Source organism: Struthio camelus, chromosome W (assembly GCF_040807025.1).
Source record: "Struthio camelus isolate bStrCam1 chromosome W, bStrCam1.hap1, whole genome shotgun sequence".
NCBI lineage: Eukaryota > Metazoa > Chordata > Aves > Struthioniformes > Struthionidae > Struthio > Struthio camelus.
The window spans coordinates 55,729,044-55,752,699 of record NC_090981.1 but is presented as its reverse complement, the minus strand read 5'-3'; the positions used below and the strand labels follow the sequence as shown (position 1 = coordinate 55,752,699).

General features: G+C 36.1%; 1 protein-coding gene across 1 annotated transcript in view; it reads right to left on the bottom strand.

Annotated features, from left to right (window-relative positions):
* Positions 1-23,656, bottom strand: part of LOC138064263 (G-protein coupled receptor-associated protein LMBRD2) — a 32,296-nt gene that overhangs the window by 5,277 nt on the left and 3,363 nt on the right. Inside the window, exons 2-17 of the mRNA XM_068925982.1 lie at positions 18,797-19,026; positions 18,227-18,306; positions 16,887-16,982; positions 15,650-15,817; positions 14,615-14,825; positions 12,750-12,824; positions 12,158-12,271; positions 11,588-11,771; positions 10,517-10,698; positions 9,589-9,722; positions 9,272-9,377; positions 8,411-8,508; positions 6,654-6,757; positions 5,424-5,470; positions 3,085-3,187; positions 1,820-1,949 (exon numbers count right to left, since the gene is read on the bottom strand). Coding sequence (XP_068782083.1) covers positions 1,820-1,949; positions 3,085-3,187; positions 5,424-5,470; positions 6,654-6,757; positions 8,411-8,508; positions 9,272-9,377; positions 9,589-9,722; positions 10,517-10,698; positions 11,588-11,771; positions 12,158-12,271; positions 12,750-12,824; positions 14,615-14,825; positions 15,650-15,817; positions 16,887-16,982; positions 18,227-18,306; positions 18,797-18,970 — 2,006 coding nt within the window. The 5' untranslated portion in view covers positions 18,971-19,026. The remainder of the gene's footprint in view (positions 1-1,819; positions 1,950-3,084; positions 3,188-5,423; positions 5,471-6,653; positions 6,758-8,410; positions 8,509-9,271; positions 9,378-9,588; positions 9,723-10,516; positions 10,699-11,587; positions 11,772-12,157; positions 12,272-12,749; positions 12,825-14,614; positions 14,826-15,649; positions 15,818-16,886; positions 16,983-18,226; positions 18,307-18,796; positions 19,027-23,656) is intronic.

Genomic DNA, 23,656 nt, shown 5'->3' with positions numbered 1-23,656 from the left:
AGATTTGTGAAATCATATGACCCTCGCCGCACTCTATACACAGTAAGTCTCTATGAATTATAGGATCTGAAATTCTACTGAATTACTGTTTTCATGAGAACTTGTTAGGTGGTCGTTAAATTAAATCTCATATGACCAACAGAAACAGTGACATGAATAAAGGGAGTCTCAAATTTTATTCCTCGTTCTACAAAGGAAAGAAGTTGAATGTTTTTTGAATAGTAAAAACTTTTTTTTTTTTAAAACCAACATCTAAAAGTTGTTGGCTGGATGATTCTACTGGCTATTCCTAGGAGGAGAGCAGCATCCAAAATGATTAAAACAAACGCCTGGATACTTGGTGGGAGAAAAGAAGCCTCACAAATCATTAGTTGAATATGCTGTAAATGGTTTTGAAAAGCAGAAGTAAATTCCACTATATGCATAATGTACTTCATCTCTGCAGTAGCTAGTAAAACCCAGGACTCAAAGCAAGAACCCTAGCCTCTCCGGTGCTGTTACACTGCCCTAGAATGTTTATTAAAAAAAAATAAAACCACAAAAAATGCACACAGCTACTGTTTTAACAATCGATGTTACTCCAGTTATTTTCGAGTGAATTTATATTTTACGTGCCATTACTCTTGATTTATCATCTATGTGAATGAAATGAAGGTTTCTAGAGGAAGGCTCAACTATGCTCTGTGCCTCTAAATTTTCTTTTCAAATCAGAACATTCCACATTGCAAAGTCTGTACAGTGCCAGAAGACTTCGGACACTGTACTTGAAAAGGATTTGCCCCAAAAAAGAATTATATATGCATATTTTTATAGATTATCTCAATAATAACACTGTATAAAAGTCAACACCTGTTAGAACTGCTCTGCTAGTTCCTCTTTAAACTCTTGCTCTGCCTACAGAGAATCAACTTTTGAAAGGTAGTGGCATTAGGTTAGACAAGACAATGTTATCAATTAACATCACTGAATCAATTTGTAAAATATAGTAGCGTCATTTAACGGGATCCTTGGGCCGTTTTTGAACGGGAGTTTATTTGCTGAAGTTCCAGATATAAGTCAACTGAAAACGTTTCTGAATTTTTATTGAATTTGGTATGCTAGTTTTAGCTGAAAAATAACAGAAATAACTCTTTATATGGACTTTTTAAATGATTTATCATGAAATGGTTCTAAATCATAACTGTCTAGATAAAATACACACTCATAAATGTATTACTTCCTTCCCAAATATGGGCAGAGCTTACCAGCTAATAAGATACAGGACTCAAGAAATTTGATGTTGGAATCAAACCCTATTATAGACACAGCTAGCTACACTGTGCAATGTGAGGACTTTTTTGCCTAACAGATTCAGATTTTCATTTACTTTAGTAGTTCTAGTCCCCAGGTATATTCCTGGGATTACAGGCTTATCAATACTCAGTTTTACTTCTTGCAATCTTTTATGATGGTATTTCTGTCGGGAAATCAAACGAGCTTTCTGAAATGTTATGAGACATTAAAGAAAACCTCATGTTGTATGTATGCAGGCCATTCTCCAGTTCTTTCACTTCCACATCTCAGATTATGCCAATATACTTCTTGATATTCAACTCAAAGCTAACTCGGACAATTATACTATACTGAAAAGAACAAATCCCCAGGTTCCAGTTGGTTTTAAAACACTTCCTCTATCATCAGGGAGGAGGAAGAAAGGAAAAGGCCTTGATGAGACTGTTCACAAAACTATCATTACTAAATCATCCCCTATGTGGTTATAGGGCAGAAGACAGAAGATATTAACATCCTTTCATTTTAAATAGAACAGACGATTGCTTACCTTCCAGACTCTGATTCAAGAGGGTCATCATTAATTGAGTCTGCATTAAAATCCAAAGGTTCTGCATCCTGGAGGAGTTCTATTCTATCTCTCTCAGTCCTACCATTTGATCGGGTGTACTTTGATAGTGCTGAAGAGCAAAAAGAGGGAAAGATATTTGTTTGCTATATAAATGCCTTTTAAAGTTGGTATTTCCACACACTCTAAGACCAAAATAGTAATTTTCTAGTATCTTATCCAAAGAGTAAGCCTGATTTAGAGTAGATTCAATATTAAATAATTCTGGCTGCATGCTTTTTAAAAAAGGGCACCTTTATTAATTAATGAAATACAGTTGTTTTGCATTTCACTCTGCCACCTTCATTAGGCATGCCTACACTTTGTTGTGGTGTTGGAACACTGTTATATATGTGGTTAACGTTAAAATATAACTTTAGCTAATCTACCAGTGAAAATTTAGGTTTCCAACTAGGGTAGAAAGGGAAGTCCACCACAATTCTGTCTCAAAAGCACGTTTGAAGCTTCTCCCTCCTGTTCAGTAAATTTCGTAAAAACAGCTTTGCAGCACTTCATTCAACCTGTCACACATGTTTAGTTGTTCAGTTTCATTTCTCATTTGATGTTAGCTTACAGGAGCATATAAAATTTATATAAAACATTCACAGAATGACAAATAAACTTTTTGGTAAGATTAAAAGTAGGCACTACACTACACAGTTGGTTGTTTTAAACGCTTAACATTATTCTTCTTTCTCAAAAGTAACACATGTAATAAACTAATCAGGCTAGTTTCACAGATGTTATTAGATGAACATGTATGTGCTCATATACTAAAATTTCTCTGTTCTAGTTGCAAAAGGACTCTTTCAGACTGAAATAATCAGGTTATTGACCAACAAATGAGAAGCCAGTAACCTATTATATAAAACTTTCAACTTCAAGACATATTCCAAATAAAGTCTCTTTGTTGACCAGTGCTACCCTAATTGCAAGTGTTACATGTCCCATCAGAGGTCCCTCTGACAGACCAGCCAGAATCTCCAACCTAAACTAGAGAGAGGTGTTGAAGACGGGAGGAAATTCAGGACTCTTTTTGGGTGGCTGTAATGGGAAAGATGGCACTGTGCCACAAAAGGGACTATCTCGGCATGCTATTCTAAGACAAACAAGAAACTATTTACTGTTACTTACATAAATAGTATCATGGAGACAAAATATTAAAAAAAAGAAAAAAGAAAGAAAAAAACCCCCACACAACAACTTACGTCTATTTGCATTGGTCTCTGAGAAGCTGGACTCTTTTTGGTCTGTGTGGACAGCTCTGCTTCTAGTGGAATCTTCTCTGTTTCCATATCGCTCTTTCCATTCCTGGAAAAAAGACAAAAAAGAAAACATCAGCTGCAAGTAAAGAACAGCACAACCAGAGCATAAGTTGGATCAAGAGACATGTTAGACCCACAATTTAGACCTAACTGGTCATTCATATCGAAGTATAAAAGCAGTATTTTGAAAATATTACTGCTCTGTATCTTGATACGGGAAGAATTTTTGCTTCATTTTTTTAAACTAAAGATACGTCCCTTTACTAATCAGGTTTCAATAGCTATTCCTTAGAAGAAAGAGTCACATTAAACAAACTATAAATTAAATCTACAAATAAGATTTGCTCAACTGCTTGCTCCAAGTTATGATGAGAAGACAGAGGTCTTTTTTTTGTTTCTTTGTTTGTTGTTTTTTTTTTTTTTGTTTCTGCTTCCACCTAGCGGTAGAATTCTGAAATATCCAGTTGCCGATGGCACAACGAACATTTGAACTGGTCATGCTTAGTAAACTTGCTCTGCTGTGTTTTCATTCCATCATATAATGTTTTAGCATTTACACTTTTTAATATGAAGTATAGTGAAGTATTAAAGAACGAAATGTCACACGCTACTTTTAGGAGACAACTTCATTTTTCAATAGAAACTTTTGCAATGGTTCAAATAACTGCAATATATTTCAAATTTATATCTGGATCCCAGATCATGAACTGGTAGGAACTGGTATACTCAAGAGTTACCGTTCTAATTTATGCCGTGAGCTCTATCAGGTCTCAGCTGCAGAAGGATCAAGAACAGAACAATCATGACCCAGTAAAACACTCAAAAGCCCAAAATGTTTTACGAGTGAATGTGCTACATTTAGTATTTAATACAAACTCAAACAACAGGTAACATCTGAAATTGAAGTTGCTGTTGAAACTGAAATTGTTGCTTAATGTCAGATCATTTCCGAAGCTACTAAATGCATTTGCTTCTACTCGGTTTTAACAAAAGGATAAGTTCTAAAATTATGAGATCTCATTGTACTTACTATATTTGGAGATCCTTTAAGACATCCCCCCCACTCAACTTGCTTTTTCAGGGGTGGGGGGAAAGGAGGAAATCGCAAAAAAGGCCTGCTCAGCATTGGCAGTCATCAAGAACTGAAGGCAAGTATGCTTGAGCTTTAAAAGCCCAGAGTTTTTAGTCACAGTATGATCTTGTCTTTCTCCAGATAGTATTTTTCTCTTCCTCCAGTTAATTCATTTTTTGCAAGCATCTTTTGGATATATCTATTTGATTCTAACTTTCTATATTAAATATCTGACGTCATAAACTAACGAAAAACTGAATTTACAGTTAACTGAAGTTGCCTACGTTTTTTTTTATTCCTACTGACTCAGCCTTCACCAATCTTCCAGTCCAGAAAGCACTAAAAATATGAATTTAACCAAACATTTTGTCTGTGTGTCTAACTAAGCAGTGATGGCATCGCTCCTTCTATCTTAAATGTAATTCCCCCCTCTGAGGAAAAAAATACATCTATGCCAATTGCTTTCCAATGAGTGCACACAGCAAAAGGGAAGTCTGGGAGGAGCCAATGAATTTGACAATATCTCATACAAATCACAAGTGCATCAACAGATACAATAAAACCCTATTTTTAAATATACTTTGCAGTTGGTACACTCGCATGAGGAGAAGAAAGCAAGGTCAGACCTAGCGATCCCAGAGGTTGCCTGACCTGATAGGAGGTGGGAAGTGTTTGGGTTTTTTTTGTTTTTTTTTTTTTAATTAAAAACAGGCTTCCCCTCTGAATCACTCTTTTTGATAAAGTAAATATATTCTAGATATACTATTGGTTCCTAGGACATAACTTTCAGGTTGACAAACTGCATTCCAGTTCCTTCTCAAGTAAATATTTTATTCCAAGCAAAGCAGCATCAGCAGAAGACACTGAGAACAAGCCATGTCAGAATATTCTGCACCCTAGAGACTAGGATACTTATTAAAAAGGGCCTTAGCATAAGGAACTACGCCTGTTACACCTATATGCTCAGGTCCTTCTCACAGCACACTGAGTAAGATGAGCATACAAGCAGTGTGACGACAATTACTCCCTTCTTTTATAGGTAAAATGTAAAATTATCTTTTTTTTCCTCCAGCCAAGACTATTCTGCAAGACTAAACTGATTCCTTCCATTATTTGGACATGTATTTTTTTGCCAAATAGATCAGGGTGAAGTAAATATCCTATCAGATATTATAGTATATTATTATAATTAGTTAAAATAATTTCATACTCTTCTTCGACTTTCACCTTCTTCTTGTCTTTGCCGCTTTCTTTTCTCTAGAAATAGAAAAATATTTGTAGTTAGACACGAGGAAAATCACTACCAACAGATAAAAAAGTGTTTGTGTATATATATGTTTGTCTGTGTGTGCGCGTGTGATATCAGGTGCTCATACAGTTAAAAAAAACCCAAACAAACAAAACAAGAAACCCACAGAGCTGCTGGAGTTTTCCATCAAAATTCATTCACTGTGGGAAAATACCTGAGGTCAAGGCACAACCTTTGGAAACCAGATGGCAAAGCATAGGGAAACTTTTAGAAATAGCTGGAAACAGTATGATAAGAAGAAACCTGAGCATTACCAAATCAAAACCTTTTGCTTAAATTCTGTTTGGCCCAAAAAATGGCCCAAACAGTTTCTGTTAGCATCTGTTCAGCTGGAAGCGTAACATCAGTGTTTAAAAGAAATAGCAATCTCTTGTTTAAGAGAATGAGTGATGCTCTCTCTCTCTTCCAAAAAAGAAATAGTACAACTAAATCTAGATAATTTTGTTTCTAATAAGCTATGAAAGAAGAAGTATCGCAGTGTATCCAGAGATTTTAACTTCTAAATCTTTACTCAAGAACCACAACAGCTTAGAACAACTTTAAAAGATACTTTCAACAAAAGGCTCCTACCACAAATCAACAAGAGAGTCTGAAAAAGCGCTCCAAAACAGTAGGTAATTACAACTCCACAGGATTACAAGCTTTCTGTGATAACGCACGGTAGTTAGCTGAAACTCCAAAAAGAACTAAAGATGATGACAGAATTTGGGAGGGACAGCTGAATGAACATTCCTACACCAAGAAACATTAAAATGAGGTTGTCAATGATAAAAACACCCGAGGTGCTAATTATCCTTTATGACAGATTACATAGGATCTTAGCACCATTAGATTAGATCAGTATTAGATCAGTACTGACTTCAGAGGAGTATCACCTAACTGAATCATAAAACACTGCTCATCTAGTGTCTAAAATTTAGATACTGGAAGAAAAGTTTGTGTTTTATTTTGGGTGTTGATAGTCTGGTACAGTTTATATAACCACCACACAACTGTAAATCTATTGCCCCACTGGTTTTCAAAATACTTACAAACTATTAAGTTACATGCTTTTTTGCAACATTTTAGACACCTTTAATGCAACAATGTATTATTTTTTGTAGGCAGAATAGGATAGAGGATCCAATTTACCTCTTCTGATTAGTTCTTTTCCTTCATCAATCAAATCAGACGTCATCTCGCTATCCCCCATGAACTGCTGGAATCCCAGAAGATTCAAACAACGAGTTCCTAAACTGGTGAAAGCAGAAGGACAGGCATATTCCTTTGTTAATCTACAATGAATAGTTTGGATATATTATATTATAATACAAAATGTAAAATGAATCATTCAAAAACCATGGACAAATCAAAGAAAAAAGCAACAGAAGAAAAGATAGATTATTATACTTATTGAGACATCAAAGTTCAGAACAGTGACAGGTTCTTAAATACAGCTGAAAGTAATGTAATATCCCTACTCAGGGAGATGAGAATGCTGACAGTCTGAGTGTAGCGCAAATGACTTAAAAATAAGACAACTGCTTGCAATTTTTTCAGATATAATTTATGCCTATGATAGCTCACTGACTCTTCTCTGCCAGAGCAAAATTACTATAAAGATTCCATCTATTTTGATTTCTGTTTTCTGAAACTACAATAATATAGGAAGTCACTTTCATCTCAGTTTTCATTCAGGAGGAATATCTGGCATACTCTTACGCTTTCAATTTCCCACCAGAGAATACAATTATTGTTTTTATTGCTGCTGTTTTCCTCTCTCCAAACTGGAACATCTATATCGTTTTAAAACTTGGCTTTGTCATACATTTATGCTGAGAAGTGCATTCCTGTACTATCTGAACTTTAAGACTGCTGGATTTAATAAGGGAGATAGCTTTCCTCATTAGATTTTCATTAAACATTTTGTCCCGTATACATTTCAATTTTTAGAAGGCATGAGAATTTAAGCAAAATAATTTCTTTTTCCTTCATTTTCTTTCCTTACTTTTCACTGTGATGTTCAACACCCAGGACCATCACGAACAAGAACTCACACAAACCGTTTTCTTGTCACTGACTTTCCTGTTTCCCTTCCTCCCCGCCCCCCCCCGCCACTGCTGTATGTCACCTAACCTGAAGCTAGACAGGGAAAAGCTGGGACTGGATCCTTACCTTATTACCTGTAGATGCGCACAGGATATTAATAGACCTGAAGGCACCGAACTACATTCTACATAACTATACGCTACCCTCGACTGAATGGCAACATAGGTTTGAAGGAGCGAACACAAATGCAGCCAAATAGGGTCCGACCAAAGGCATCTCATTTCTTACAGTGGTCAAAGGCAGGTATTTTGAAAGAATACAAGGACAAAGCAAACACACCACGAAACTTTTCTCAAACACCCTTCCAATATCCAACAATCTCTTTCTCAGGAAAGCAGTATTCAGTGATTTAAACCACCATGCTTTTAAAATAAAGCCTGGTAACTGATCAGATATTTGTTATGAGTTTGTTAGAAAGTTCATTACCTAAAGTTTCTTCTAACGTTTCTTAGTTTATTAGAAAATCTTACTGAAAACACAGCCTCCTCACGTTAAGTTTAAACTGAACTAGCCAAAATCTAAACGTTTGTAGGCTCTGAAGTTTTAACAGTACAGACTCCAAAACCAAAAATGAAGTTTAATGAAAAAAAAACAAAAGAAACCTCAGTTAGGAATTAATATGAAGGATACTTTAAAAAGGTACATATTCCACAAAGATAAATAATGATCTATGGTTTTATGTTTGGCATTTTTATTAGTATGTCACAACTCCAGCGCTGGAAGAGGAATCTGAAATTAACTGAAATTAACGTTATTAATACAAACAAATGCGGAGCATCATAGTCTTGCAAATTACCTACCTGAAGTATGTGGCAATACAGAGAATGACAACAAGCATCGGGTAATATATATAGAATCCATCTGCAATGAAGGATAGCACTCTCATAGATCCCATTATCTGAAGAAAACAAAACAAACCACTAGTATAAGAGTAAATTACTCTAGATATATCCAGAAAGACTGTGACATCTTGCTGTTTTCACAAATACATATTCCTTTGTAGTATGTGAAACATAGGTAACAATCATTTAGTTAACAATTTAAAGTATTACCACTATAGATCTATTTTAGGCAGTTGACCTGAAATGCCCAGCTATAAAAGCAAGGTCACCTCCCAGTGTGTTCACTCTGGGGTTTCTAAGATAATCTTTTTGCCTCACCTGATCCAGAATCAGTCCAAATGTGGTGGATGTTTTCACCTGCTGTAAAAGGAATCTCTGGACTAAGAATCTACTTCCTAGTAATAACGGGAGAGGTGGCTGACTAACCTGCAGAAATTAGCTGTTCAGTAAAATCAATCTCAGTTTTCAGTGGCAAATTAGGTTTGCTCCCAATCCATAAAGACACTCCATATGCTAGAGCTAGTGGAAGCTAAAGCTACCAGAACACAAAGAACAGCTTGCACTCTTCAGCATAATGCGGTACTTTCTTAGCATAAATAGACCAAAATAGAAAAATTGAGCTACTGACAATTACTATGCGTAGCAATCAGTATCTAACTCCCAGTCTATAAGTAGTTCCGCTCTGTTTTATATTAGTGAATATCTGGGCAGGGTGAGGAGAAGGATGTGAACCTTAATAAATCTTAACAAACGTCTCAAAATATTTTTCCTCCTCTCTAAACCACACAGAGGCTTCAAAACCATGCTTTCTATACTTACTGATGTGTAAGCAGTTGGCTGAGTGTTTTTATGAGAGATTGTTGCATCCATATGGGTCAAGCCCAAAAAATTCAAACATAATGGTGGAGTAAGACGGCAAAATAACCTGTATAAGTGTAAGATATAACAACGTTTAAAAACAATTTATCACATTAAAAACACTAATAAATGGTAACTAGATACAACAGGGATTAATGATGAACAGTTTAATGGGATTTATACACATATGATCATAAATGAAAGGATATCAATTAAACTTTAATCGACATTTTTAATTATTTAACAGGAAATCTGCAAAATATATATTGTGTACTCACATTCCACTGAAAAGGAGACTGTACGCATCTGTCTGATGATGCGAAGCCAAGTAATAATAGTTAAATACACGGATCCTGAAGACAGTAGAGTAAACACAGATACTTAGGAAGAAGATGGTAAGAAAACAGGCCATCTGGGGAAAAAAAGGCATCTGAATTTAGAACTCTACTAAAGGTTCTAAGGTTTATAGCCTATGTTTGCAACAGGTTGACTGCACAGTACAACTTTTCATTCTGAGACGGAACAATAACATGAGCTCTAAGACAACACTCAGGAGGTTTTTTCAACTAGTTGAATTGGAGAGTAATATTTGCAACATCCTGCACTTCACATAAGCGTAGCATAAGTTACTGTAGGAACATCTGTACTACTTCTTTCTGTTACGCAAATTAAATTAATATAATTGCCTTGGTAATTATTATGATTGATTTGATATTTTCTTCCCGCAATAGTAAAATAAGTCTTTTAAATTCAACCTGTTTTGTTAGTATAATTGGAATTTTTCAGCTCAGCTCCTCTGCTGATAAATTTGTGCACTCTTATGCTAACCACACCTCCCAGGGCTGGATTTTTAGTCAGTAGCAAATTCATATTTAGGAGAGAGAGGCTGTATACATAGTTGGTTAAAGACAGGTAATACACAAAGTCTAAACACCTAAGTTCCAAACTATTATTTCACAAACTATTCCACATATGTACTACTCAGCTCAAGTGGGTTACACTGTCATGCAGTACTGGAGAAGTGCAAGAAGTGGAAAAAGGGGGACCTTCTCTACAGAAACCAAATTTGGTGTCACGTATTTTAGAGACCTTCTGAAAGCTGACAGCTTATTTACAGAGACTTACTTTAAAATTAGCATAATCTACTATTATTGTAATAACAATCTAACTATAAAGATTTTTGTGGAGTGATTACCTCAAACTTACCTCTATGTATATATAATTGTATGTCTTTTCTGCCAGCTGTATGAAAACTGCAAATAGGGATAAAACGGGTTTTGTGCTGAAAAACGTGCACTCCGACCACACGACAATTACAGAGAACGTGGCCAAAACAACTGCAAGAACCCTGTAAAACCATGGTCGTAGAAGACATTCCCAGTACCACTCTGGAGGGGGGGAGAAAAAAAAAAAAGACAAACGCACACACATAGACACATCCCAAATTGATTAATGTAAATTACAATACCAGAAATGGAACTGCTCCAAACTGTTACAAACTTCTCACACTTGCCCTTAAAACTAAGGCTGGAATCTGTGGAGTCATTCGCTCAAATTCAGTGCTTTTCTGATGCCTAGAGATCTAGATGAGCCCTAAGGAATCAGCTGGAGAACTGGGGGAAAAGGGAGTGGGATTTGGGAGGCAAGTTTTGCAAAAGGATTTGGCAGGGAGAATGGGGAATAGAACAGAGCTCTTCACTCTGAGCCCAATTACTATGGGTGATCCATTTTTTATTTGTTAGTTCCTCTGTTGGCCTCTAGTAGGCAAAGCTTACGCTATAAAACCATACTGACATAACCTAGCAATAACTCATCGTTAGTATACAACAAATCAGAAATTAAAACAGAACGAGGAGAAGATACCTTCTAAGAAGATGCACAAGGAACTGCACCTCCAAATATTTGGTGCAGGACGGACAAGAGTCCTTTCCTCCCTTTTTAGTAGGAAAGCTATGCCACCTCAGTGATGTCCCACAAACACAGAAGGTAATCATGATCCCCTAGCTGAAAGTTTCTATTCTTCTTTCTTCTTCTAAGGTTTCTAAGTTTTCTATTGCTATTACAACACCTGAGTGTTACTTAGTTTGTAGAAAATTTAAGCTTCTGGTCAGAATCACAAACACACAGCTGATGGCTATTCCATCACATAAATGCATGAAGATGTATGTTTGCTCCCCTCTATTATAATTAAACTGTTAACATAAAACAACCTAATTTTCTTACAGAATGGTACCAGTTACTCCTTTACATATCCAAAATCTGCATGACAGCACTTACCAACGGTTGGTGTGTAGAAATACTGAAAAATTTTATTCTCTGATTCTGGGGATTGAAAAGTATGAACAAACTGGCGACTTGCGCTGGTTTCATTTTTTGCCACATCTTCTAGATAAAAGGCTTGTTCTAAAAGAATCTGCCACTGGACCTGTGTACGACGATGTCTCTGCACTGAATAAATTACCTATAGTAAATAAATTCCAAGAAATTACGGTTACAACATCCTTGATCCAAAAAAGTCTTGTACAATCCCTCAAAAAATTCTACATCACAGAACCGCAAAGATTAATTCTGTAAACTCACAAAAACAGGTAGTTAACTCTGTTAAAAGAGATATCATAAGAGGACTATAAGATTCCTGAGTTTCAAAGCTCTTTGATCATCATCTATCTGGAGGTCAGCTGGGATACTAAACTTCTATGTTTTCTCTCACTGCAGAAAGTTTCCAGAAGTAGCAATCCCAAATCCCACTATACTAAGCCAATCAGGCATCACAATGCATTGAAATTCTTAATTTGACTGTCATTTATTCTCAGTACATTAGCATAAATGGGACATTTATCAATATACCTGCTTGTGAAGTTTGACCAAACTTTTTTCACTTGGATAACTGTTCTGTCTTTCATCAAAATCTTCATAATCATCCATGTTCCTACCCATTCTTTCCTGGTACTCTGTAGGACACTGGAAGGAAAAGGAAAACTGACTGGAATATGAAAAAGTGGTAGTGAGTTCTCTTTGTTGCCATTTTTAAATATTCTGGACATTTCATGCCTGTGAAATGCTCGCTCTACATATGGATTTTCCTTTTTGATACCAGCTTAACATTCTTTATTTCTAAGATAAGGCACTTGAAATTATTTACCAGAAATATTTACCCGTATTTTGCATACATTCAGAATAAAGCACATGGCAGAGAAACAGATAGAATATTCTACATTGCTCATTACACTATAGAAAAAAAGTACTATTTTAAGTAATCAACTGTTATAACTTCTGTTTCTCAAATACTACATATCTCAGAACGCAGTAAGCAGATAAATACATACACTGTAAGAAAGCACTGCATAAACAATTTCAACTCAAATGTGGTCAGCGGAAGTTATAAGATGCCAATTAGAGACTGTAAATTAAGATAAAGATGAGGACGAAGATTAGTTACCTTTTTCAGTATCGTATCAACACATTTTCTCAAAGGGTGATTATACTTGATACTTTCGTTTACTTTACGGACCTCCTGTTCACATATACACACACACACACAAAAAAAAAAGAGTTGCTTCACTATGTTAAATATATAAAAAAAAATTTACTGGGTCAGATAAGAGCTCCATCTTTGTGAATTGAAGCAATAAGGATCACAGACTAAAAATCAGCAGAAATTCCTAAGTCACAGCTTTTCCTACACATCTAATATAAGAAAATTAAAGGAGTACTTACAAAGAAGATATATATTTAAAAAACCTACAACGTCAGCGTGCAAACATTACTTCGCAAATGTGTGGAGGACTATTTTCTAGGCAAGAATGTTGAAACGGAAAATACTTTCTTGTTTTAGTTGTAGGTAAAGAGGAGGAGTTTCTTTCTTACCTGGTTTAGTTTAACATTTGTTACTTTAAGCAGCTTGATAAATATCCTTTTACCCTGCTAAATGTTATATCTTATCTCCTGCTTATCTCCAGACACTTCATTCCTGAGGCTGTTTGTTATGCCTCAGTAATAAACAGAGGCTACCTAATGGCTAGATAAGTTTTGTCAAAACTGGTTCTAACAGCTGATCAGCCTTAGTGACAACTAGATTTTTTTCTTCATCCTATTGGCAATGCAGAGATAACCAACCTTTGGATGAAACTAAGTACTCACGTCCAATCTTTTAGCAACTGCATTTAAAAAAAAGGTACCTAAGTTGTAGGAATTAGGCAGACAGAACTGGAAGAACTGTATTTATTTAGTCTCAAAGGGTGGCTACATGAATATAGGTGATCCTTCAATTTATAAAAGGCTGTTCTAAAAGATGAATGTTAACTGTGTCTGAATCCCTCTGACTCTCCTGAGGGAATGATCACAAGAAACATGCTTAATCTGTTGCAAAGAAGTTTTCTTTATGGGGAAAAAACAAACAAACAAACTAGCAAGAGTGTCTGTCAGGGCCAGTCCTAACATATTCAACCCTGTCAGGTAGGGTGCTGGACTAAGAAATGTTGTGAAGCTTTCTCTAGTACCGTATTCGTACAGTTTTATGAATTTCCCTCTGAGAAAGGAGAGGGAATGGAAGCCTCAATTAAAAGGGGTGAGAGCTAAAGGACTGCGATTTAATTACCGCAGCAGAAATTTATATTTGCAATGAAATTCTCAGTCAGTATTGGCATTTTTAAAATTTTTAAAAAATTTCAGGAGCGTCAATGTTCCTATGAAAGGAAAAAAAAACCCTGGTGGGGGAAGGGAGGCCAAGATTTATGCAGTCTAGTGCAATTAGTTTTAGAATCAAGAAAAATGCAAAAAAAATGAAACAGTAGTGCCTCTCTCAACAAAAACTCTCTTAAAAAAAACTTTTTGTTCTCCAAATGCACACAGTGCAGTCCTACAAATCCAACCTGGAGGCTTCTTAAGATTCCAGAAGTGTATCGGGAGCAGAGTACAAAATAAGACACGCACAACTTGCTTGCATGAACACTAGCAAAATATCCATATGTTATATCGTCGATTATCACTCTGGAATGTTATTCATTATCGACCAATATTAATTCAAAGAGCTCAATATAAGAACAAAACACAAAAGCTGTTGAGGTACCATGAGATATAATTTCTTCAGGTCAGGCACTATTTCCCTTTTGAATTTTATGTAGGACATTTTTTAGTGTCATGAAGTAGCACACTATGATGATACTCTCAATTTACTTCAAAGCAAATTCATGTGACTTAAGTTTTCCTGCCACAAATGCCCCCCCCCCCCACCACCAAGTAATTCAGATATGACTAATGGCAGCCTCCACTGTTTATATTTCGTAGTGAAAGCTAATTACCTACCTCCATAATATCCTCTAAATTCTCCTCTGCATCTGCTTTTTCGGTCATCAGTTTAGCAGCTTTGAAATAGGTCTTCATGAGAAGATAACCCCGTTTGGCCCCATTCCAGTGAGAGCGGGGAATTTCCACCAAACCATAACCCAAAAGCAACACGAGAAGAAAGAGACCCCAAGTGTTTGCGGCTGCTATCCCAATAGTCTGAAGTTGGTTCCTGCAAATACATAAATAAACAAACATCCCCCCGACACACACACAGAAAGCAACCTTGAAATATCAGCACCCACAAGGTGTGCAAACGTACAGGAACAAGTTTAGTATCAACTGTAATTCTGCTTGTTCAGGAACAATCTACTACTTTGCCACATTTAAAGCTGCTACGATTTTTCCAGGTCTCCCATGCTTCTGAAAGAAGCTCTTTTGCCTAGAGCGCCCTCTCTGGAGGGAAACAAAAAAGCTTGTTTTCAAAGGAGTCTGCTGCTTTAGGAAACAACATGAACTTAGGATATAAACTGAGACAAAGCATCACTACAGGAAACAGCCTCTTTCAGAACCAGAGATTTGTGCTCAGCAGCAGAAGTTGAAAGTAACTAGGCAGTAAACAGTAGTGTCTACTCCTGTATATAGCATGAAAGACTAATAGCAATGTTACAAACATCAATTACTTTGACTTACCTTAAGGCCTTTAAACAGAATCTTCAGTAGACATAAATGCTACACAGGAAGTACTGACACACTTTTTGAAAGGTGTTATTTTCAAAGCACTGAAAAAGTTTTGCGAATGCCTTTGTAGGGAGGAAGAAAAAAAAAAAAACACCACTGCAAATATAAAGGGATCCCTCCACCCTACATATGAAAACCAGAAAACCCGAAGGAAAAAAAACAAATTTAAAAACAGTCAAAAAATCCCTGCCTAGAAAAAAAAACAAATTCTCAAAGTGTCTAGCAAAAAAAAGATGCATTTCATCTACAGAAGATATATCTGTGACAATACATTTTTTAAAGAATTTGTGTAAGCGTATACAGCATTGTTCTTACCATTGCAAATTGAAGTTGGGGTTTACAGCCACATATATTAAAAATGCTCCAAAAATCAGCAAGTAAGTGCCGTAATAGATTGCATTCTCAATCAACGCAGTTTTAATCTTCCCAGTAATGGAGAACCCTCCTGATCTAGCATATGATTGCATGAAGGGTAAAAGAATCCTAGGGAAAAAAAGCGAGCAAAACCAACACAAATCAGCCAGACAAAAAGAAAAGTGTATCAGTGACAAGATACCAAGATAGGGCCTTTAACTTGAAAATTCCCAAGATTCTAGTAAAATGTGTTAGCTATCCTATATTTTTGTTCTAGATATACTGGTCTGATGGCAAGCCTTAAACAAATTGTAGATAAAAACAAGACAGTTAGCTTTACCATAGAAAACCTCTTCTAATGAAGAATTCACTACAAAAGCTGATCTTCCTGACTGAGCTACAAAGGTAATAATTCGATGATAGGCTGATTAGAAACGGTAAATCGATCTAAACCAAAGGCACAGACATTCTGTTGGCTGGAGAAAGGGGGTACTACCTTGCCTAACTCTTCAGATCCTCTAGACACATTTGAGATACTTCAGCAAAACAATGGTCATTCATAGAACTGCATTTTATGCACATACACATTAAGGAAAAATACACTCTGTAGATGAAAGTACTACTAAAGAGAGAGATTTTATAAATCTTAATCTGTAGCAATATAATTGTTATACCAATATGGTCAAGAGCAAAGCCAGAGATCAAGAACATGAAGTTGGGAATGGAAAAAACACGCTTCCGAACAGTGAGAAGTTTAAAGAACTTATCTTCTGCATGGAGGCCCCGGAGAAAAACGTTAATATGCTTTTTGCAAAGCTATCTGCAATAAAACCAAACAATTTACAGTGTAACCCAGAATTTGCCCAACTTATTCATATCATTATTTTGGTGTCCTGTTGCCTAAGAAAAAATAAAAAAATCTTTTCAGACTACCTCCCCATAAAAAAATTTTAAGCGCAAACTGGTCAGTTTCTACTACAAAAGTGAATCAGGGTAAATAGTTGTCACGTGAAGAGGTGCAGAAGTGGCGTATGCTCAATTTAATACACTAATATTTAGAAAACTTTCTTCACTAACGAACAACATACGTGATTAGATAGCTTTGTGAAACAGTGATATATAATCTTAAGGAGTACAGTAAGACTTAAGATGTTATAACTTTATCATGGTCTTTGTTACATTCCTTTGCCTTACTTACCATGTTAAAAACTGTGATGTCCAATATACAACACGCCAGAAAATTGGCATAATTCCATTAGGAATATAACTCCATGGTTTGAAACATTTTTGCTTGCTGTAGTAATGTAAGATAGCTTAATGTTAGTTGTCGGGTCAAGAGTATAGGACTTTTTTTTTCTATAAATTCCTCTATCTAGAAAAGGCTTTGCATACGGCTAGCATGTAATACACACTATCTTGAGTCAGCAGTCAGCCATAACAAATACACCTTAGAAGAGAATAAACAATCACCATTAAAAATATTTACCATTCTTCTTGAAAATTTAAAAACTTTTGTTTAAAAGTTTTAAGATCTGAGCTATAGCAACACAGCACCTACCCAATTATTACTAAAGTTGATCTTTCTATTTGGCATCCTCAAGCGATATACACTCACCAGCATCTTCCATAAGTATAGGTTAACTATAATTACAACACTATTAAATAGTTTTCAAATCGTGTATTTACCTAATTATGTTTAATTAACACACACAGAGCAGTCTTAAAGAAAGGCTAAATGTTAATTCAGCGAGTTTGGCCCTTCCCAGATTTTCCATGAATAAACAACATCTGGATATCCTCCACTTTGGGGTAACATAACTGGCAACACCTTCCGCACACGCTATCAACTGACATCTTAAATGCTCTAATCATCCTGCAGATACCTAACTACACTGCACCTAGCTACAAGATGCAGAAACGGTAAATGAAGGCTAAACAGTGAACAGCCACAGGAAGAGTCCCCTTTTGCCTACGTTCCCCTAAATTTGGGGATTATTTCCTTGCTGCCAGAAGACAATTAGCAGCTATTGTTACTTTTGCAGAATGTCATTCAGGTAACAGTAATTATTTTATAAGCAATAATATATGCTGCTTGCATTTAAGATAAGCCTACTCATCTCATTCATAAGGTATAAAATCAGATTTTCAGATCTAAGGCTAGGCTTTTAAGATCGTGGAGGAAAGATAAGCATTCAAAAGGCCTCTCCTCATGGATAACCAAGTTTGTTCAAAAAGCTTAGTTCTGTTGCTTTAACAAAAAAAAAGGAGAGAGGAAATTTAGTGAGAAATTAAAAAAAGTCAGAGCATTTAGAAAAAAATCAATTAAAACTAGCATTATTAAGCATAAATGCCTAGCAATAGACACGGATGCATTTTTCTTCACCTTCTCTTCTCTCAACCAGCCTTCAAATGTCACACCACGCAGTTAACACTTGTTTATTGATCTTAAAAACACAGTACCCTTCCATCATTTTTAAAAAGACCACCATAAAATACTTCTTTAAAAACAGTCTAATGAAGAAGACATACAGCTCGTACCTTGGAGCAAGCGTAACGTAAGAGCCATTACTTTCCGGAGGACTGGAGTTAACAGCAAGTTTGCAGCGATTATATATAGTCTATAAAACAAGTAATTTTACATCAATGACCACAACAAGGCACAATATTTATTTAAAAATAACAAGTTGCATTTTGGAAGACATGTCTTGCACTCCAGTTTTACACTTGAGAGCAATTAAACTAACAACAAGCAAACCCTCAAATAAACAGACAGCTTGCAGGGCCAGTAACAGGAAAACTGAAAGTCTTTTTATATTGTTTAAATTAAAAAATATATACTATAAACAAATAAACAATGAAAATTTTAAAACAAACTGAAGTTGACCTGTCTGATGAGAGCAACAACAAAAGTAAGAAAATCAGTTGTAAACAGAGAAACTGTCAAGCTAAAAGCAATAACAGTATTTAGTTTATTTTAACATTATACATTTGAAAATTCTATTTTCATTTAAAATTTCTATTTTTAAGGTACTTTGTCTTCTGAAACTGTGAATTAAGAAATATCACATATATATTTTATATAAGTAGTAAATCTTAGAAGTTTCTCACCGTGCTGACATCCAGAGGCAGTATAAACACAATAAGAAAGCAGAGATACCAGGCCAACAGCGTTGCTATGATCACCAGCCTATGTTGTTTCTTAAAGTCTCCATATCGATGAAGTAGGAATAAAGCCAGAAAAAAGACAAACACTATCTCAAGGCCCAAAGCTGCACCGCTCATTATTGAACGTTCACTCCAGCCACACAGCACAGCTCAGCTAAGAAAGCGGATCAGAACTGCAAGACAAGAAGACATTTCACTACATTAAAACCTCTGGAAGATACTCATGCAGAAAACAGAGCTGTGTACCAGACATTTACTGAAAACGCTAATAGCCTTTGCTGGTACACATGACAAGAACTCCGATCAGATGAAGCATGAGATTTTCAGCAAGGTGCCTCTGCAGAAATCACAGTATCATGTCACTTCAATTTTGTCATTTTAGCAACATACTATGAGAACTCCTCTCAGTCTTCTTGATATATAACAGATCCTGAAGTCAAGTCACCATCATTGAATAAGACTATAATAACTTTTAAGATTAGTGTAAATTGCAAAAGAAAGTCAACGCGGTTCCTTTTTTATTCTAGAAGAAATCCATTTATTTGGAAAAGGATAGACAGAAAGGTTTAAGATGAAACGTGTTTCTGGAAAGCTAAGAAAAAAATTTTTAAATGGACGGTTTCTCAACTATGCATTTAAATCCTCTACTCAGAGTTAACACAGCATAAAAATACAGTAAGTATATGTTAGTCTACTGGTGATGTACCTTTAAGATGTGAAAGTTCATGTAATAAGAGGCAATACGCTAGCTAGTTAATTCATCTTCCTGTGCCACTTCTGCTCTTCTTCAGAGAAACACAGGTCTCCATTCATTCATTTGTTATTAGTACTGTTGTGATATATTTTTGCTTTGCTCACCTTTTGGATTTATTTACTCTGTCTTACAGTCAGGGCTGTTTGGAACGCCTAGAACTTCAGACAGGCCTGCTATTATGCAAAGGGTCAGTTAGCTGCACAAAACCCAGTTTACACACAGAAACAGGCAGGACCACATTAGAGGCTAAATCCAATAGCCACAAAAGTCAAGGAGACTCGGTTCAGGGTTAACTGAATTAACCCTGAAAACACTGGCAGACAGCATAAAGAGTCATCCAGTTGTTAACTTCTTTGTTTCTGAAGCACACACAGATTGCCCAGCGTGCGCATGCGCACACACACGCGCACAGATTACCCAGCACACGCGCACACACACACACACACACACACTCTTAGAACCATCTCTTTAATCTCTGCTGTACCTCTTGGCCTTTTGCAGGCATTTTCCTGCAAAAAATAAGCCAGTTGGGGCAGATCTCTACTGCTTTACACTAAAAAGGGAACAAAAAAAAAAAAAAATCAGAAACAGTATTTCATTATAACAAAAAATGCAAGTTCATGTGAATTATTATCTATAAAATATTTCTAGAAAATGAGCTGCTAAAAGCTTCTCGTTCCAGAGAATTTCCAAAAGGTCAAAGTCTATAAGCCTGGTAAGACAAATAAGCTCACAAAATTGGTCCATACTGCACTGTGAGGATCATTCCCTAAGATAAAATAGTTAACAGCTTGGTATCTAGATAAAAATACTAGGAGAGCTGAAGAATTATTACATTTTATTTCTAGGAAAAGTAACTGATGCCAATAAGTAAAAGTATCCAAAAAAGCATTCACAAACCTAGCATGACCCATTACAGAAAATTTCATCACCTTGCTATATGGCTAGTTATAATGTTTCTGACCTTTTTAAATATTCATCGTTTTAACCTACCACTTCATATATTTTCCCCACACAATTTGTTCATTTCTCTGCTCAGAGAGACTGGATTCTCCATTAAGGTTGCTGCTTCAGCTGGTTTCATGTAATCAAAATAGTTTTTGCTATGGCTTCCCCAGTTGTATTTTCAATGCATTCACTTTTCACCAGAATTTCACCAGATTTTAAAGAAATGCTATTACTAGTTTCCCTCAATTTACTTTTAAATCTCTTCAAAATTTGTCAAAGTAAACCACTTCATTTATTAATCTCTCAGTACACTACCTAGCAGCCACGATATGTATGAGAGAACTAAGCAATGAAAAGTGTCTCATTTCCAGTAAAGAAGTCCACAGTTTGTGACACCAGTACTTCCTAAAGGATAGGCTGGACAATAATTCTGTGAGATCTCCATGAAGATTTCCCATTTTGCTGCTTTTACGCTTAATTCTCAAATAGTTAAAGCAGTTTGGCAACTCTATAATGGCTTTTACATAGCGTTTCATTTTCCCAAAAGTTGCTTGAACTACCTTCTTGTATCTTATCAAAGATACGTACATTTACGTTTTATCTTCTCGCTCTCACCTAACAGGTCACAGCAGCCCCTTACTGTCTGCCTGTACATTTTTGCTAGCTCATTTGTAAATCATGAATCCGGGTTACCTAACCTATTTCTCAATAACATATTCTAAACAAGTTCTTGCCTGTTCTATTGTACTATTCTTATTTCCTCAGCAAAGAGAATGCCTTTTTTATTTATAGTACAGCAGTAAATTCCACAAAAATATAGTATTTATTCTGCACTCATATTGACTTCACTAAGGCAGTGCTATCTGACCTATATAGGTGCCCATTGTAGGTGTACCTGATGCTGTGAAAATAAATTATACACCATACCCTCCATTAACCACACCTATACAATTTTATACTACAGTCACACCTGAAGAGCTGCAATTAGGGCAGAAGAGGAAAAATTATTGTGCAAGATGCTGCACTCAGCTACTGCCACAAAGGAACTTCCAAAAAGATTGCAAGTCTTGTACTGAACGTGCTAAAATAGAGAGAGAATCGAGTCTTACCACAACTTCAATCTACTCTCAAAGACAAAAGCAACTCTGCAGTGTCAAAACAAACTACACATTTTTCTGCTCTTTACCTGGTTCCTGTTTTAACTTCAAAGTAAAAAATGAAAGGCAACATTTTTACCAATAATGGTAAATGGAGTTATTGTAAAACAATGCATACACTTCAAAATTGCAGCTCAAAACTTGCAGATAGAAACGAGCTAAAACTATTTCTGAGGACAGATAGCTTAAATGGGAAAAAAAAAAATCAATAGGGTGAGTGAGAAGCACAGTGCTTGAAAGCAGCTTTTACCATGAACTAAATCCTGCTTAACAGGACAGCCTTAGTTGCCCCTGCTACTAGAATTGTGACACACTTGTATTGCACCTTAAAACACATTACTGCAGGTTATAAAGCCATGCTTTCTTGTGGCAAGAAACATTTGCCTCTAAACCTGGTTGCTAGCTCAACGCAGGGCAAGTTGCTTACTTGTAATTGTGCTTCTTCCTTTTATTTAGACAGGTTTCTCACTATTAGTTCGTAGCTCCCTAATATCAGCTGGCTGAAATTCCGAGACACCTTAAAGAATTTTCTGCTGCAAGCAGTGAACTACTTTACATGGGTTCTCTCCTACTGCCTTCTTAGTAGAACTTTCCATTGCATAGAAGATGCTTCTACTAAGCTCTACAAAGAGTAACAAAATTCCTAACAGTGGAAACAAAATAGAGAGCAAGAAAAACACTAATGAAAAATAATTCCTTACTTCTGAGAAGCCACCTCTGAACGATATAAATATGAAATGTTCACCTGTAAAGACAGCACGGTAAGTAAACAGCTCCTTGCTCTGAAGGGGAGAGTATCTATTGGGATACTTCTACTTCATTTCTGGAGAATAAGGCAACTATGGATTAAGATAAGTGAGTTAAGGTCAAAAACTGAAGTACTGGAACCAGAAGTGCAATTTAACCATTAAAAACCAAGGGTATGCATCAAGAAAGCTAAGGATTTTGTTTTTTTTTTTTTTTATTCAAATAGATATAGGCAAAAATACTATGTTTTTATTTTATGAATGGAAGAGCTTGGTTACCCCTCTATAGGGGCAAACAACTTCCACAATTCCTGGAATCTGAGATGGGATCCTCTTCTGAATTCCAAATCCAGCTATGCACTCTTCAAGTGCCATACAGGGCCCAGTTCACACTTTAATAACTGTCGTGGAGACTCCCTACCATGAATCAACAGTCTCACGTTACTTTGCCAACCTCAGAATGAACCATGTTCATGTCATCTACATTACAAACAAACTATTATGCTTGGTACAGAAACACTCAAGTTACTAAATGAAACAGCAGAGAATGAAGCACACAGTCTCTTTGAGCTTTTACACAGCACCAATCTAGTAACAAAGGCGTTCTGACATTACATTCTTAAAGAATATCTAGAAAGAATAAGGTATATCTGAAGAAAGGACCCTGGTCTCACTGAGGCGGACTCCAACACCACTTTAACCAGGAATCTCAGATTAAACTGTAGTGTAGCATGGTCTTATCCTTTTCAAACTGTGCATGAAATCAATTTATTAGTACACTGTTCATTTTGGAAACTAATGTAATTACTCCTTCAATCTTTCCCAATTGGTCTAAGATCTCATTTTCTACAGCTTTCTCACTGCTCTCCTCGACACTCTTCCCCAGCTTCTACAATTGGCTGTAAACCACACAATATTCCACCTAATGCCTGAGAAGGGCTGAACTAAGGGTAAAAATTGCTTCACATGTCTTACTGAAACGTATAAGTAGAAGCTTAACCTGCATGAGGTTCACTGCACATATTCAGTTCACTATACCCCCCAAATTCTTCACCCTTAAGAAAGACAACACTGTTTTCCACCCTGTATTGGGGTAGTTGATTACCCCTGCTTCAGAGCCTTGCATTACAGAACTTCACTGATCTCTATCTCTTCCTCTTTCATAGCCTTCATCCCTGAATCTTCAAGGCACTTTGAT